Source organism: Urtica dioica, chromosome 7 (genome assembly GCF_054948205.1).
Source record: "Urtica dioica subsp. dioica isolate 48M chromosome 7, U.dioica_male_clone48M_v1_H2, whole genome shotgun sequence".
NCBI lineage: Eukaryota > Viridiplantae > Streptophyta > Magnoliopsida > Rosales > Urticaceae > Urtica > Urtica dioica.
In genome coordinates this window covers 41,565,799-41,583,879 of record NC_142762.1, presented here as the reverse complement: position 1 = coordinate 41,583,879, position 18,081 = coordinate 41,565,799, and the positions used below count along the sequence as shown (strand labels likewise).

Sequence of the window (18,081 nt, the reverse complement as noted above, 5' to 3'; positions counted from 1 at the left end):
CGGCGTTTCGATGTCTCTGACAGAGGATCCGCACGAGAGCGACCTTTTCACGTCAGAAGCGGCGTAGACTTACCACGTTGCGAATTTTGACACCCCGCCCGACTTCACCATGATTTTGTCACATTCCGGAGTGGGTCCCGAGCACAAGGCCAGGTACATCTTGGAGACCTCGCGGGCCGTGAATGCACTTTGTGGGACTTTGTGAAAACAAAACTCGTATCGAATAAGACATCCATAGTACTGCACATTAACTTTTAAATTTACAAATTAGAAAAATACGTAAATCATTTCAAGAGAACTAATTCATTTTAAGAAAATTCCCTTCTACTTTACTGAGATGATATGTATTCATAAAACATGAAAATTTTAAAAGCATACAAAGGTTAGTAAGCTAAAAGGTAAAATAAAAAATGGTATAAAGGATGTGCACGGCAAAAAAAAATAAAGATAAAAATGAGAATATAGAGTTGATCTGAGTCAGAGGCTTCTTTACCGCAACAAGCCATTCGTCTTTGCGTATAAAGTCGGCTCTGGTACAAAAAGAAACTGAGTCCCAATCCATAAAGATATGTCATGCTTGAGTAAGAGAGAAGCCATGGAAATAAATTCGCTTTTGCTTAACTGACCCAGACAATCTTGAAAGACGAGAAACTTCGAAGACCGAAGAAAATGGCTCGATGATTCTGGCTCCTTCTCTTCAAAGTCTATGTATTCAGATTTGGCTCCCGTCTCTCCCTCTCTAGCAGTGGCCATGGTCGACGAAATATGGAAGGCGAAAGTTCCTAAAAAGGTTCAATTCTTTGGGTGGAGATTGGTTCTAGGTAAACACGTCAGATCTCGTCCAAAGGAGTAATCCCCAATGGACCCTTCTTCCTAGTTGCTGTCCCTTTTGTAGAAGCGCAGCGGAAGATATCCAGCATCTCTTCTTGGAGTGTCCCTGTTCGTCCCTCGTCTGGGACTGGATCTTTAAGAATTTCTCGCTCGACAACCATCGGCCTAATTCTGTGGCCGAGTTATTTTCGTCGCCAGCTGCGTACAACAGGAATCCTAAATGGACGGTTGCTTTCAAGATAGCTAGATTGGCCGCTGTTTGGTGTATTTCGGGCAAAAGAAACAAGATCATTTTCGAGGACGAGGATTGGAACTTCGGCGCAGTGATGGAAAGCATTAATCACTGTATTGCTCTCTGGTTACATGTTAACTGTAAAGATTTAAATGATTTCCCTTTTTCTATTTTGTCTAGGGATTGGGTTTCCGCTTTGGTTTGATGTTTTTTGGCTCGGTAGTTTCGGTGGCTGTTGTTTTAGGCCTGTCTGAGCTTTGCTCATTTCCGTACTGCTCTCCCTTGTTTCGGAGTTCTTCCAGTTATTAATAAAATTTACCGTTTCTATTAAAAAAAAAAAAAAAGCAAGCTAATAGACCATTCAGCAGAAAATCAACCGATCACAAAAATAGCAAAATCCAAAAGCACTGTGTTTGTGTCTTGACCATATCTGCAAAGGAGTAATTCCACAAGAATTTAAATTTAAAGCACACCAAGACATCACTCGGCTAATAAAGTAGTGATCTTATTTTAAGGCTTTGATGCCATAGAAAAACAGTGGCTAATACTGATATAAAGGATTTTCATGAGCCTCAAACCTTAAACTATGTATAAAATTAAACACACATAGAGATAGAAACTCAATGGGGCCACAAGTTTTGATATTAAGAGTATGACCGACTACATCATAGAATAATAGATGATAAAAAAAAAGAGTTACATGTCCCTACCAACCAAAAGGAAGGTCAAGACAATCTAGAAGGCTTACAAAGGAAACTACCTTCATATATAAATAATATAAGAAAAAATAAGAAGATAATTCGATCAATATCACAGAAGAATATACCTAAATTTATTGATATTATAATGTCCTGGCTTATGTTCTCATTGTGAATTTCCTTCCAGACTCGAAAATCACAACAATAGCTCAAATACCAGTTTTTTATTATTAGAAAGGGAATTCAGTAGAAATATTGCACATCAAAGGTCACGCTTACTAAAAAAAAATCTCAAGTTAAAGCCCTATTCTAAAAACTTTATGACAAAAAAATGTGATACTCGGGGAGCCACTCACATGGCCGTGAGCAAGGTTTCATAGATACTGGAAGCTAAAAAAACATCATAGAATACTTACTATAAAGAAGTAGAGATAGAGAAACCTTGGGCTATTAGAACTTACAGTTTCGCTTCCCGCAATCACGAATGCTGATAACAATGTATCTGTTTTGAGAACAACTATTTACTGTGAGAAGCAACATATTGGATTATGGCAACGAAATCACCTCAAAGTAGAGGTAAAATAGCAAGGCACGTGAAGAAACTAATTCGTCGAGGCATAAGATAAATGATTCTGTATTCACGTCTTGCTCAAAATAAAACCGGAAAAACACATCACTGTTGAGTTATATTATCCAGTGCAACAATACCATTTGAAAAGAAGTAATAAAGAACCAGAGATCGACTCTGACTGACACAGATCAAAACGCTTCAACTAAAAAGAGGCAACAAAATATAAAAGTAAAATTGGCAACAAAATCACTTCGAAGTATAAGTATCAAAGCACATTAAGAAACTGAGTCATCAAGGCATAAGAGAAATGGTACTGTAGTCATCAAGGCACATGAAGTAACTGAAAACACATCAATGTTAAGTTTATTCGGTGCTACATTAACACTCGTAAATAAATAAATAAATAAAAGAACCAGAGATCGAATAGGACTAACACATACCAAAGCGCTCCGACTAAAAAGAGTCAATACAAAATAAATATGTACAGATAAAGTACATCATAATGGAATCGAGCTAGACGGAGGTTCATATTGTTGACCACACAACACACACCTACAGAGACACACAGGGCTATGTTTTACGGTGTAAAAAGAACGCTAAAAATAAAGGTGTCAGGGGTTAGCTATGTTATCATGACTTTACATAATGTCTGGTTATTTAACTTTCCTTTTCTACGAAAATGAAGCACAACTTTCTATCAACTCTGGTGCCATTCGTGATTTTTTTTTTCTTATATGGGTTATGCCTATGCTTTGATATTACTTCATATATAGACTTTTAATTAGTTCCATAGGCAGAGGCGATCAAAACAGATTTGCTTCGGCTCAATCAAAAGGGAAAAATACCAACCTATTCTGACCTTTTGAAAATTGAGTGAAGTGATCCTCCCAACGCCATTGAAATCCCGAGTCCTACAGGAATGAGACAGAACTAATAAATCTCTGAAAGCTTGAAGATATATTGGCATGCAAAAGCTGACAAGAACAGTTTTCAGATGAGAATCCAACCTGCTTTGCACTGAATCTCCAATTCCGGCCAGATTACCTGTCACGAGAGAATTGCTATATCACATCTTCACCCCCACCATGATGAATTAACAACGCAAATTTGAATCCATAAGCTAGTATCTACATGAAATATTCCACAAAGACTAGAGATTATTTAGAAAACATAGGCAAAGTGACAAGTGTATTATATCGCGTATTTATTCGGCATAATTACAACAGTAATAGTAAGATTCATTCAGATGGTAGAAAGAGGCCAACGGGCTATAAAGCCTAGGCCTTATAGTACAAATTTTGAACCATGCTATATTTAACACATTTATCCGCATGTTTGTAAATTCCATGATACATGCCCATTTGAGATATCAGCAAATGAAAGAAATAATCAAATAATAAAAAAATAAAAATAAAAACCAACAGTACAAGAGAATAATCTCGCTTGATATTCATATTCATAAAGAATACTTTCTTTTTATTTCTAAAGTTTGTTCAGGGAAAGTCTCAGAAGGAATTACCAGCCCCAAAACAAATTACAGATATGTTTGTTTGAAATGAGAAGTGAAAACTGCTTAGTTTGTGAACTCCTTTTGTGAGATGAAGCATAATACTTTCAAACAAAAATAATTCCATATGTAAAACTCAGTGCTTTACATAGTTCCCATCTCTTATCTTAGTAACACAACAAATTAAACAAGCAGATTAAGAAGATGAGTGCCTAAACAAAGACAATAAAACAGAGTTAAGAGAAGAATACATGTCTTCCTCTTCCACTTCGTGTGATGAACACATAGAAGGATACATGGCTATTAAACGAGCAGATTTCAAACACAGATATACAAAAAAATTACCTCAAAAGCTGAATGAGATTCCTCATCACGCTCTGTCCTTGGACAGTGCTCCTAACCGACGAGGAGGTTGTTCTGGTCAAACTGGACCTTCGTGTTCAAAAGACCAATCCATGACCTACAAAGAGCATAGTTGAAAAGACCTTTTGATTAAATTTGAATTTTGAGAGAGGTTATAAAATCCACCAACATGAAAAAAATGCGTTCATAACATTTTGTCCCTCTATGAACAACTATTCCTAACATTGCGTTTCGAAATTCTTATTAAGAGTATATACTTCTTTTCTTGTGCAGGTTACCTCTATCTAGGTAATAAGTTGACTGACATTATACCGTGAAACACAGGTTTCAAAGTTTCATAAATTATCAAAGGCACAAAAATCTCCTTGTAGTTCTCAACAAAGGATCGATAGGTACTCTCCAACTGGTCTGGTACGGGATTGTCTAGAACTTGAAGCCATAATTTCACCAGTAACCAAAAAAAAAAAAAAAAAAAAAAAAAAAAACCACACTAAACAAACATAAATTCTCACATCAGTTCTGAGATTATGATAGTATCACACACCTTTTTGCAGGTCACGACTCCCAGAACTATGTGCAATGGGAGGTCAAGTTGGCCCTTCCTTGAGGCAATTGGTAAAAGTAACTACTAAGCAATTCATAACAACGCCGCTTGTAGAAACCAGCAGAATAAAAGAAGATATTATTTACCCGTGATCTTCTTAAGTGTTGAAAGCTCCATGTCCATTCAATTTCTTGTACGAAATCGCCGTCTATCTCAATCCGGCCATCCTTATAAAAAGGCATCGATCTCACAAGCCATAGAGTACGAGCCGGATGTATCAAATTCTTCCGCAAAGCCTGTGTAAAGATTTCGGGTTAGAAACAATTACACAAAAAGGAAAAGAAAAAAAAAAGTTACTCCCTGTTTACAAAATTCTCGTCTATGCTTCTTATGTCAACATTGTATTCTTCTTCCCTTTCTTCTACTCATCTTCCTTTCATAAAAATACTGAAAGGCATCAATAAGATTCCTGAGACAGCATCCTTGTGGGTCGCGACAGCAGGGAATGACCCACCTGGAGTCGAACCGCCAACAGAGTTTGCTTCCATACCCTGGATCAGCAAACAACAACAAATCAACTATTACAAGCAATTTCAGGAACAATTAGCAAAAAAAAAACACAAATAGAGAGGGACAACACGTGATACTGGAGGATTCACTTCGGGACGGGGCGGGCCGAGGAGTGCCATGGTTGAGTCGAAACGACACTAATTAGAGACTGAGAGCGGGTGAGAGGTTTTAGCTTTCCTCTATAGGTTTTTCATGGAAACTCTCGCTTGATTTCATTGTGGAACTGGAGACCCGTCGGAAGCTGTGATCCACCAGCCAGACCAGTTAAAGGCGGTTCGATCTGGCAGATCAATATCACCACCTCCAAGAGGAATACCTTCCGACCTGTCTCAGCACTGACGATCGGTCCTACGATGCTGGAATGAACGGGTCACACCAGTTCTTAGCTTTATGATTGTTTCACATACCTTGTGCAGGGTCATTACTCCCAGAAATGCTCTCGACTAGATATCTCTAACCATGAAATGTGTTCCTTCCTACACGATATACCTTTATAGCGAAAAAGTATGGAGCTTTGAATAACAAAAAGCTAAGATCCAAAGCCCCAAGTCCTTCATCCCTGGGACGTTCAGCAAAGTGCCATGGTAGGCTAGTTCAATATTGCATCAAGCCCAAAATAAATATAAAAATAATTAGAACATGGTTAATTACAATATGATAACAGATAACACTGTGATAAATTGGATAATGTCTTATATGCTAACCTGGGAGTCACTCGGAACAAATAAGGTTCTTGAGAGAATCAGGGATGTTGATTCCGGGGTATCATCACCGAATCAAACAAGCTTCAGCGAGCAGTCAACTATGGGAGGCCGACCATCTCTTCGATGACAATGGGAGGTCGAGTTTGCCCTTCCTTGAGGCAATTGATAAAGGTAACAGATAATACAATTCATATTAACGCAGCTTATAGAAATCAGTAAATAAGACAACATAGTGTTCACATATACCAGTAGACAAGATAGTGTTCCTCGGCTTCAAATTCTCGTATGAGGTTGCGGTCCTTCTCGATCTGACCTTCCTTACAAGGCACGCCGATCTCATTCGCAATAGAGATGCCGAAGAAATTATTCTCGCCAAGTCTGCGTAAAGATATCGAGTTAGTAACATATACATAAAAGGGCTAAAAAGAAAAAGAAATGCATAGAAATATTGAAAGCCATCACAAGATTCCTGAGACAGCGTCCTTCGGGCGGCGACGGCAGAGAGGGAGATCGGGCTGGTGACCAGCGTCGATTCGAACTGGTAACATAGTGTGTTTCTAAACCCTGGATCAACAAACAAGAACAGATCTACAATTAAAGATAATTTCAGAAAGAATTAGCAAAAATATAAAAAGAGGGAGGGCTCGTGATACTGAAGACGACCAAGTGGATTCGCGGCAGGGCGAGCTGGGGAGCCGAAACGAAAAGAATAAGAGAAACTGGGAGCGGGTGAGGGGTTTAAGCTTTTCTTTCTAGGGTTTTTACGGAAGCGACGAAGCTGGAAGGGACGGGTCAAGGGCAGCCGACTCCGGATAACCGGTAAGAGGGATTACCTCTTTTCTTTTGCAGATTACCTCTCTCCGGGTAAGAAGCTGACCGGTATTGTACTGTGAAACCACATATTTCAAAGTTTCATGAATCATCGAACGTACCAATATCTCCTTGTCGTTCTCACCAAGGGACCAATCAATACTCCGCAACTGATCCGGCACGGGATTGGTCAGAACTCAAAGCCTTATTTTCACTTGTAACCGGAAACAAAAATATAAAAAAAAAAAACCCCCCACATTAAACAAACAGAAATTTTCACACCAGTTCTAAGATCACGATTGCTTCACATACCTCCACAGAGAAAAAAATATGGAGCTTTGAATATAAAAAAAAATTAAAAAAAACTAGGATCCAAAGCCCCCAATCCTTCATGCCTGGGATGTTCAGTACAGTGCCAATTAGATATGATAATAGATACTGTCAAGAATAAGGTATGTCTTATATACTAACCAGAGAGTCCGCCGGAACAAGTGAGGTATTTAAAGGCATTGGCGATTTCTTATATACACTGTCATCGCCGGATCAGACGAACTTCAGCGAGCAGTCAACTGTGGGAGCCCGGCGATCTCTTCGTTGACGGACTCCAGCTCTGTGCTATGGGAGGTCAAGTTTGCCCTTCCTTGATGCAATTGGTAAAGGTAAGTAAAAAAATCAATGCATAATAATGTCGCTTGTAGAAATCAGTATTTAAAACAAGATATTGTAGAAATCGGTAAATAAAACAAGATATTGTTCACATATACCAGTGGTCTTCTTGAGTGTTGAAAGACCCATGTTCCTCGGCTTCAATTTCTTGCACAAGGTTGCCATCTTTCTCGATTCCGACCTTGCTTACAAAGAGCATCGATCTCACTCGCCAGAGAGAACGAGCCGAATTACTCTCTCGCAAAGCCTGGATAAGGATATCGAGTTAGAAACAAATGCACAAGAGGACTATAAAGAAAAGGAAGAAAAAAAATATGCAAAAGAAAATGGACATTGATCACAAATTGTTTATATCTCAACACTGTATTGTTCTCCCCTTTCTACTCTTCATCCTTTCGTACAAATACAAAAAGACATCATCCGTGACCCGTGTGGAGTCGAACCAGCAACAGAGTGTGCTTCCATACCCTGGATCAGCAAACAACAACAAATCAACTATTACAAGCAATTTCAGAAAGAATTAGCAAAAAAACATACACAGAGGGACGAAAAGTGATACTAGTGGATTCACGGCGGTTGAGTCGAAACGAAGCAAAACGAATATTAAAGAGACTGAGAGCGAGTGAGGGGCTTTAGGTTTGTTTCTAGGGTTTTTACAAAATCTCTCGCTTGATATCGCGAAGGCACTATTCTGAGGCATCTCCGGCAGCAGGACTTGTCTCCGCAGCCAATCTCGCTCTCCACCTGCGCTTTTAGCCCAATAACCGCCTCTGGAGCCCCGACAGAAGCTCGCCGGACGGGCTGAGATCTGGTGGTTGTGACATGAACTGGCCTCCGGACACACCGCAGGTCAAGACAACCAACACCAGTCTCGGCAGAAGATTGAAGTACCCGTTATCGGCGAGCTTCTTGCTAAGGTCACGATCGGCCTTGCAATGCCAGAGACGGAATCGAGGTTTGGCGACAAGGCAGAGAGGGAAAGACTAGGAACTAACGAAACGAGTTAGAGAAGGTGAGGGGTTTAAGCTTTTCTTTCTAGGGTTTTTCCGGCACCGACGAAGCTGGAAGGAACGGGTCAAGGGACAGCCAATCTCGCTCTCCACCCGCAATTTTAGCCCAATAACCGCCTCCGGAGAACCGGTAGAAGCTTCGCCGGACGGGTTGAGACCTGGTGGTGGTGGCACGATCTGGCCTCCGGACACACCGCAGATCGACACCAACGACGCTAGTCTCGGCAGAAGATTGAAATTCCCGTTACCGGCGAGCTTCTTGCTAAGGTCACGGCGATTCCGGGGACGGCATCGAGGTTTGGCGACGGGGCAGAGATGGAATGGATGGGAACGAACGAGATGCGACGGTGCCGTAAAACCCTAGATCGCCATTTCACGCCGGACGGGTTAAAGGAGGTGCGATCTGGAAGATCAACACCACCAACTCCAAGAGGAGTACCCGCAACCCGAACATGGCGACCTTTCGACTGGGCTCGGCGCCGACGATCGGACATACGATGTTGGAAGGGACGGGTCAAGGGACTTTTGCATCCACAGCCAATCTCGCTTCTCCACCCGCGCTTTTAGCCCGATTCCACCTCCGGAGAACCGATAGAAGCTCGCCGGTCGGGCTGAGATCTGGTGGTGGTGGCGCGACCTCAGCACCGCCACTCCAGTCTCGGCAGAAGATTGAAGTACCCGATATTCGAACACTGAGGACCGGCGATATTTTTTATGAGGTCGGCGACGGCGTCGAGGTTTGGCGATGGGGCAGAGAGGGAATGGCTGGGAACGAATGAGCTAAGACGGTGAAACCCTAAATCGCAGTTTACACGCCGGTGATCCCTGTTTTATATATATATACCACCAGAAACTTGGCCTCCAATTAACTTTCCCTTTTCCTTTCCCTCTCTCCTCGCCGTTAGATTATATTTTGATCCAGCGGTTGTAATCTGTTGTTGTGATAATTGCCTTAATAACGGATATAAAAACACACGGTATTATAATATTAATATAATCATCAAATGACTCGCCCAGCATTAAGTTTAGCTCTCCGCGTCAAATTAATTTCCTTTTCTTTCTTCTCGCCGTTAGATCAGGTTTACGATCCAACGATGGTGTTGTGACTTTTGATCCAACGCGGGAATTTATGTTTCTATATGTCCCTTCATTAATATTATCTATTTGGAACACAATACATTGACAATTCACATGATCCACTTATAAGATCTCAGAATTAATTACCAGACACAATCGTAAACATATTAGACTTTCATTTCCCAAAATTAAGTTGTGATATTTTATAGAGTTGAAAAAATAATATACATGTAATTACGCCATCTTAATTATCAATTTTGCAAAATCCACATTGAATCTTATATTTCTTTATATGTATATCCCTCTGAAAATTTCCATACACACTATTGATATTTCAAAGTGGTATATATAATCCAATCATGTTTTTTTTATATACATTTTTTAATATCTATGAGATATTTCAACTCTATTTCTTCCATTATGTTGTATCAACGTCGATGAAGGTTACTCTATTGAATTATTTGCTTGATGTACAACAATTATAATCACACCATCTTCATGTATTTTATGTAGTGGATTATTTATTGGCCTTTAATAGTAATAGACAATGTTGTGGTTAGACTTTCAATTATTAGCAACATCTCATCCTTATTCAGCCAAAAAAAAAAATTTGACCCCTTTCCCCTTTTTAAATGGGCTGGGTTAAACAAAAATTAATTAACAAAATTATAAATTAGAAATAATATTCTGAATTAAACATACAAATCCAGTCTAATAAAAACGAAAAAGTCAATTCATAATTTTTTTCCTATACGAGTTATCGATAGTAAAATTCCCTCTATCAAATAAGTTGGCAGAACTTTGGGAACCGCTTCCTCGTCTTCGTCCGCCGTTGCCTGATGCGCTGTCGCTAGTTCCGCCGTTTCCGTAAGGACGGTCTCGCAAGAAATCCATAGAACCAGGCGTCTGCTGATCTGTGCAACCTGGTTGCGGTGCAGGCGGAGGTTGGGGAGTCGTGGGAGGATGGTGGTGCATCTGGAACTGGGTGAGGAAGGCGATCTGTTGCCGCATCTCCTGCAAACATGTTTTAAAAAAATATACAAACCATCCAGAACTATCATATTAATCACAAATTGTAATAACTTAAAATAACATCTTAAACTACCTAAACATGTTACTTGATTTAAATCACAATTAAATTAATCAAACTACCTAGACATGTTATTTAGATAATTTTAACATGTAAAATTACAATTAACTTAAACTAATTAATCATATTCTAAACATATTTTAAATTAAGTGAAATTATAATACTTCATTTGCAATTAATAATTATTAAACTAGATTACAATAAACTTATTACTCATTATTAATTATAATTAAAACTAATTATATTTACGTACTAATTATATCTACTTACTAATTCAACAAATACATAAACAAGAAAAAAAAACTTACCTTAAACGCTGAGATTTCGGAAAGCTTCGGTGATTTCAGCGACGAGGAGGGGTGGCGAATGTGGCGAGGAGGGGTGGCCGTCGGCGAGAAGGGTGCGCGCGGTGGCCGTCGGCGAGGAGCGGCTGAGGTCGTCGACGGCGACGGGCTGGAGCGTCGGGCTGTCTCGTCCAATAGCAGTCGGTGAGGAGGACGCGCTGGTCGAGGGCCGAGGGGAGGGCTAGTCGGAGAGAGAGTGTGAGATTGAGAGAGAGGTTGAGAGAGAGAGAGATGCGTAACAGAGGGGGACGGCGTGGTTCACGGTGGAGGGCGGCTACGTGCGGGGCTGGGCCGAGGTCGAGCTCACTGGAGACGGACCGAGGGGAGGGCTAGGCGGCAGCTGGTCGGAGAGAGAGAGAGAGAGAGAGAGAGGCGTACCGGAGGAGGACAGCGTGGTTCACGGCGGAGGATGGCTGCGCGCGGGGCTGGGCCGAGGACGAGCTCGTCGGAGACAGTTGCAGAAAGAGAGACGGAGTTGCAGAGAGTTAGAGAGAAAGGTGACGAAATCGGGCGAGGAAGAAGAAGGCTCGGGTATTTATAATACCCTAAGATTATTGGATGCGACGCCGTCGCACCTAATAAACATATTCGGTACGACATGTTGCACCTGGCGTCGCACCGAATATGAAATCACACAACCAAAAAATTTCAGGGGGATTTTTCAGACCGTTATAAATTTTGAAACTTTTAGCTGCGACAATAGTCGCAACCTATAGGTATTAGGTGCGACGATATATTATCCGGTGCGACACTGTCGCACCGAATACTACTTAACTTTAGTGAAATATTTAGTTACCTGGAAGGGTATCAGGTGCGACATGTCGCACCGAATACCATTTCACACTAGAAATGTGAATTTGTAGTAGTGAATACCAAAGATTATAACCGAAAGTATAACAGAATGTAACTGTATACTAAACTCGGCGGCAAGGTTTGATGGACCTTTTGAAATTTTAGAGTGAGTGGAGAAAGTAGCTTATCATTTAGTTTTACCCATCGATGTCCAACCTCATGCTATATTTCATGTTTCGATGCTGAGGAAGTACATCGCCGATCCCTCTCATGTTTTGCAAGATCAAGAAGTGGAAATCTCTCCGAAGGTGAGATATGAGGAACCAACTGTAGTAATTCTAGACCGCAAATAAAATGTTTTAAGAATTAAGTTGTTCCCTTAGTGAAAGTGATGTGGAAAAAGCACGCGAAAGAAGAGGTCACATGGGAACTAGAGAGTGAAATGTATAAGAAAGTACCATGTCTTATTCTAAGTTTCGAGGACAAAACTATTTGAAGGGAGTATGGATTGTAAAGTAAGGTATTTTCACAATCCTGTTTCGTAAATCTTTAAGAAGATTAAATGAGTTTCATGTAATCGAGTATTATTGCAAATAGAAATCTCTCGAGAGCATGAAATAGTTCATGAATTTATAAAATAAATATTTAAGGCCGAGTGAAGATATCGGAATGAAATTTAGAAGTTGGGAGATTTACTCGAACGAGTTTTATTTCTCGAAAAGAGATTTCGGGGATTTATCGAGTTAAATAAATTCTTCGCGGAGCAAGAATTAATTTCGAGAAGCCTTAAATATATTTTAGTTATTCTAATCGGAAAAAAAAATCGATTTTATTTCATTACTTATTTCCATTGAATATGAATAAATAATTAGTTTTGAAAAGAGAAGGACTATTTTGCAACGAAAAGAAAAGTTTTATGGAGGAGGAAACTAGAACGCGAAATAAAGTGGGAGGAGTTAGTAGCAATTTTGTCTCGATATATTATCTCTCCACCACCCCTAACTTTCTGTGTATTGTATTCGAGAAATTTTATTAATTGGGCTTAATAAGCCATGAAATATCAAGATTAGACCCTAATGTTTAAAAATATCTAAATATGGACTTTTGACCTAAAATCGGACAAAAATACCATTGATTAAAAAAACCCATATTTTTCTCTTATTTTCAAATGATTTTCATCACAATTCTTTTTCATGTTCGAATTGGTTGCGCTAGGATTAGAATTTTCGGTGGTCGATCTCACCACCGAAAATTCTAATCCTAGCGCAACCAATTCGAACATGAAAAAGAATTGTGATGAAAATCATTTGAAAATAGAGAAAAAATATGGGTTTTTTGAATCAAGGGTATTTTTATCCGATTTTGGACCAAAAGTCCATATTCATGTATTTTTAAACATTAGGTCTAATAGGCCGATGAAATTTCTCTTGTATTCTCTCTATTCACGCTCGAAACAGAAAAAAAAAACGCTCTGAACGAATTCGGGCGAAGAGAGAGAGAGAGAGAAGAGCAAGGAAGGTCGGAGTTTCGTGTAGGTGAGTTCATCTTCTTCCTTCCTCTTCTTGTCTTCTTCTGCGAGTTTGATAAGGAAATTAGGGTTCACGTTTTGATCTCGATTCAGATTCCGTTAGTGTTCTGGGCTTGCAATAGGAGCTTTGCTCGTCGGGAATCAATTCCAAGGCAAGGAAATACCTTGATTCTTGCTGGGTTGTATCCGAAAATTAGGCATTAGGGTTTTGAAATTGGGATGATTCTCGTGGATTACATGCTGTTTGGCTTCGTGATTTGCTCGTTTTGGCTTGAGTTTGTGTGTTAGGATTGATTTTCGAGTTTGCTCAATTTTTGGATGGACGACAAAAACTGGAGGCCTATACCAGTCGGAGAACCACCGGCCATGGATGACACCGTAGATTGGCGGGCACAGTTGCAGCCTGATTACCGGAAGCAGATCGTCAACAAGATGTGAGTTTTATTTTGAACTGAGTATCCTAGAAAGTTTACATTTAAGGGCCTTGCAATGGTTTATAATTTATATTTCGAGTTTCATAAATTGGCTTTGTTCATCATGTCAAAGGAGATCATCAAGAATGCTAAAAAAAAAAACCCGAGAAAGCAGATGCTTATTATTAATTGTCCTGTAGATTTCTCTGTGCATTGTGGTTGGTTACAAATTTTAGCTTAGAACAAATTTCATTCAGTGATTTATCTGGCGATTTATTTCTTGTAAAGGATGGATACATTAATTAAGCGTTCATTATCACACAACAAAATCGAGAAGATTGAGATAAAAAAACCCAAACTCAAGAAAATGGTTGAACAAGCTGAGGAAAAGATCTACTCTGAAGCCACAAGCCAGGTGTTTTTCTCTACACAAAAAGTTGATGCAAATATTTACATGCTTTGTTTCATATTAATATTAAATGTATGTAATGATATGGATTTATTGGATTTGGACTGTTCCAGTGGGATTATGTGACTATTATTTCACGTGAGATGCTTTTGCTAGAGAATAGGCCTCCTAATAGTAACCGACTACCAGATCAAGGTAAAACATTTAAGTGTTTGTGTGGTACAATGCTAATGTACCACACAACATGGAGATTGTCTGAGCTCGTATTTATTGGCTGTGTTTTTGTTTTACCTAACTAAACTCTCTTATATTTGTGACCTCGTGTAATAGAATTATATATAGTGCTTTAATCTTTGATATGTTTTGGCGTAGGACCTCTGGGAATGCAGCCCCAAGTAGACAATCAGCCTCAATCACTCGTAATGCCTTTGCCGCCAAATCAAACCCAAAGCTGCCAACAGTTATGGACTCAAAATATTCAGAATCCAGTCGGAGTTCAGAGCTCTTCAAGCTTATCGTCAACCTCGAACCTAACTCAGAGCTCTATGCCAAACGTGGTTGGTCAGAATCTGAGCATGCAAGGCGACCCTGCCAATTCACAGAACTCCTCTGTAGGGAATCCCATCTGTCATGGTGTACCCATTATGTACACAAACTCTCAGAGTCAAATGGAGGGAAGGCAACAACAGCCCCATGGGTCAAGTATGTTATTTTTGTATTCAAGGGGTTTTTAATTTTTGGGTGTTTGGTTCTTGAATATTGAGTCAAGAAAGTTATTTTTTCATGTGCATCTCTGGATTCATTTATATTGGCATCACTGTGCCAAATACGTCTCATATCACATATGTGCTTGACCTTCTGTATCATCTCTTAACTCAATAGCTGAAACTGGACATGCGAATGGAGGTGATTGGCAAGAGGATGTATATCAGAAGGTAATATAGTATGCTTTTCATGAGCTCACACAATAGGGCACATGTTGATAGTGGCTTTTGATAGAATCGATGTTACCAAGTGTGGAAACAACGAAGAACGAGTGAGAGTCATGCAGTTACGAGAGGACAAGATAGGGTTAATTAAATTACAAAAAATGATGCAACGCCGTTGAGTGTCTTGACTGTTCTGCAAGTACAACTTCTGGAAAATAAAGTTGACGAATTTAGATACTTTGCAGATAAAACTTCTGAAGGATCAATACTTACCTGAACTCACTGAACGGTATCGGCTAGTTTGCTTCCTTTTAGATCATCAGGTATGTATTTCGCTGATAGGTTCCTTGTTATAGTTGTGGTTATAAACTGCCTTTCAGAAAGGACGGGATTGCGACAGGTACAAGTGCACATCGTTACACATCACATGCTAAATAGTTAAAAACACATGATCACGAAATATGTATAACACGAGCAGATGTACTTCGAATCCCGGTGTTTCTTGAACTTACCAACACTCTTTCTTTTTTGGTCAACAGGTCAGTTTCGTTGGAGAAGAGCAATGGGAAGAGAAGCTTACAAGACTGAAAAGTTATGAATTCGTGATTAAGCGTGCGACAAGGTTCTTACAACTGAGAAAAGCCGACATTCAACTGCAGATGAAGGAGGCGATGCCTAAGTTTGAGAAGAGGATAACACATCTCGCCACACATGAGTGGTTAACTGTACCAAGCGAAACCATAGAGGCTTATAGTAACCAACCGCCGGATGAAGGTAATCCTTTTAAGTGTTTACAATGCTACGGGTTTCTCTTGTTTTACTTTCATGCCTTTTAACAACATGGACAGTATCTGAATTTGTATTTATAGGCTTTCTCTGTGTTTTTTTTTCTTACCTAACGAAAGCTTTCTCTTATTTTTGTGGCCTCGTCTGATAGAATTATATATAGTGCTTAATCTTTGTTATGATTTTATTTATAAAAAAAATAAAAATAAAAACTTTGCGTTTTTTTGCGTAGGATCTCTGGGCATGCAGCCCCAATTTGAGAAAGTTATTTTTTCACGTGCATTATTATATTTATATCATCGTGTGTCATATATATTAGCTCTGCATTTGTGCTTGACCTTCTGTAACGTCTCTTGACTCAGCAGCAGCTGAAACTGGACATGCGAATGCAGATGATTGGCAAGAGGAAATATATCAGAAGGTAATATATATATATATATATATATATATATATATATATATATATTATATACACTATGCTTTTCATGGATATGAGCTCACACAACAGGCACATGTCAGTATTTGTTTCGATCGAATCTATGAAAATAAGTGTGGAAGCAAAATATCCATGAATGAGGGAGAGACGTGCATTTTCCGTTGAGTGTCTTGTCACTACTGCAAGTACATATTTGGACTCGTGGAAAATAAAGTTGACGAATTTATATACTTTGTTTGCAGATCAAACTTTTGAAGGATCAATACTTACCTGAACTCGCTGAACGATATCGGCTAGTTTGCAGCGCATTACATGCTGTGGAGGTATGTAGTATCTCGATCATCAGTTCCTCGTTTTAGTCGTGGTTACAAACTGCCTTTCAGAAAGGGTGGGATTGCGAAGTGTTCGTCGTTAACGCATTGTACGAAATATGTGTACTTTGATTCCCCGGTGTTTCTTGCACTGACCAGCAATCTTTATTTTCTGCTCAACAGGCCGGTTTGGTTGGGGACGAGCAACCGGCAGAGAAGATTGCAAGACTGAAATATTATGAATTTGCGATGAAGCGTTTGCTATGGTTATTCCGAATGAGAAAAGCTGACATTCAACCGCGGATGAAGGAGGCGATGCCTGAGCTTGAGAAGTTGATAACATTTTTCGCCACACAGGAATGGCCAAATGCAACAATCTCAGTCACAGTCCCAGATGAACCAAACCATGTCCAGCAATCTCTTGTTACATACTTAGGAGTGTGATTTCTGGGTCGACACCATTGGTCTCTCCGGAGAGCCATCTAGGACTAGGAGAATCATCTCCTTATTTTTCATCGAGTCCCATTGCTGCGGTGAAATGGCCGTTGATGAAAGACATTAGAGTAGTGCTCGAATGAGTCCCTTGGTAGCCGTGGCTCGGAGGAGCTGTGTGTCGAGGTACTCGGGGTTTCTGGCTAAGCTGTTTATTACTGTCACCGTGCACACTGACTTAAGACACCTCAAATAAATTAAACCAAATCAACCCGATTAATATCGATTCGGGTTGGTTTGATTTCAATATCATAAACGGTTTGAGTTGAGTTATAAAAATGACAAACCGCAGATTTCGAGTCAAACCCGAATAACCCAACCCGATGTACATGCCTATTATCAAGTCGTCTTTCTGTGATACTTAAAAAAAACATTAACAGAACCCACAAATTTCACATAAGAATCGGTCATTTTTTATGATTTAAAAAAAAATCGAGAAAAGATTTGAAATATAATTGTGATTACAAATTAAAAATATAAAAATAAAAATGAATTGTTAAAAAATAAAATAAAAACCATGTACCTGAAAGCACTAAAATTCATGCTTTTAACCTTTTAATTTAGAATTAAAAAGCACTTTTGAAATTTTATCATAATTTAATTTGTTAATCAATTAGTTTCAAATAGCTATTTTGTATAATTTTTCCTTTAAGGTGATTTGGCTAAACATCAGATTTAAAGTTAATGATTTACAAAATAGACAAGCTTTGCCTACAATTAGAGGAATAGCAAAAATGTGCAGTAATCAGGTTTCAAAAATAAAATTAATCATAGGATTAATATTTTTGAAAGTGATAAATTGCTTATAATAATTGTAAAAAATTTAATCATGATGTCAACAAAATTTGGCAATGTAACTTTGACTATTTTGCTGAAAATTTGAAACTTGAACTATTTTACCAATCAATTAGTTTCAAATGGCTATTTTGTAGCTGAACCTAAACCCGTAAGTGATGATATTCCCTTCA

At 39.2% G+C, this 18,081-nt stretch overlaps 1 protein-coding gene and 1 long non-coding RNA gene across 9 annotated transcripts; one reads left to right on the top strand and one right to left on the bottom strand.

Moving 5' to 3' along the window:
- Positions 1-1,414: 1,414 nt before the first annotated feature.
- Positions 1,415-6,962, bottom strand: LOC149391671 (uncharacterized). Of its 5 annotated transcripts, none has more exons than XR_016300380.1 (9): positions 6,267-6,962; positions 6,021-6,172; positions 5,806-5,905; positions 5,387-5,672; positions 4,747-5,297; positions 4,185-4,299; positions 3,340-3,376; positions 3,182-3,243; positions 2,583-2,884 (listed from the first exon to the last, which is right to left on the bottom strand). It is a non-coding gene; the product is annotated as an uncharacterized LOC149391671 (long non-coding RNA). The 5 variants fall into 5 exon arrangements; XR_016300382.1 differs by having other exon boundaries at positions 5,387-5,557; XR_016300381.1 differs by lacking the exon at positions 2,583-2,884 and adding an exon at positions 1,415-2,263 and having other exon boundaries at positions 3,192-3,243; positions 5,387-5,905.
- A 6,279-nt stretch (positions 6,963-13,241) lies between these two features.
- LOC149391670 (uncharacterized) lies at positions 13,242-17,369 on the top strand. 4 transcript variants are annotated; one of them, XM_089621039.1, is made up of 12 exons: positions 13,242-13,344; positions 13,441-13,489; positions 13,626-13,771; positions 14,039-14,165; positions 14,273-14,354; positions 14,532-14,861; positions 15,042-15,094; positions 15,334-15,411; positions 15,628-15,862; positions 16,237-16,295; positions 16,553-16,633; positions 16,805-17,369. In XM_089621039.1, exons 3-12 carry the CDS (start codon positions 13,656-13,658, stop codon positions 17,063-17,065), a joined length of 1,422 nt encoding a protein of 473 aa, XP_089477165.1. In that variant the 5' UTR covers positions 13,242-13,344; positions 13,441-13,489; positions 13,626-13,655; the 3' UTR covers positions 17,066-17,369. The 4 variants fall into 4 exon arrangements, with proteins under 4 accessions (XP_089477165.1, XP_089477169.1, XP_089477164.1 ...); XM_089621043.1 differs by having other exon boundaries at positions 13,431-13,489; positions 16,240-16,295; XM_089621038.1 differs by having other exon boundaries at positions 13,431-13,489.
- The last annotated feature ends 712 nt before the right edge of the window (positions 17,370-18,081 follow it).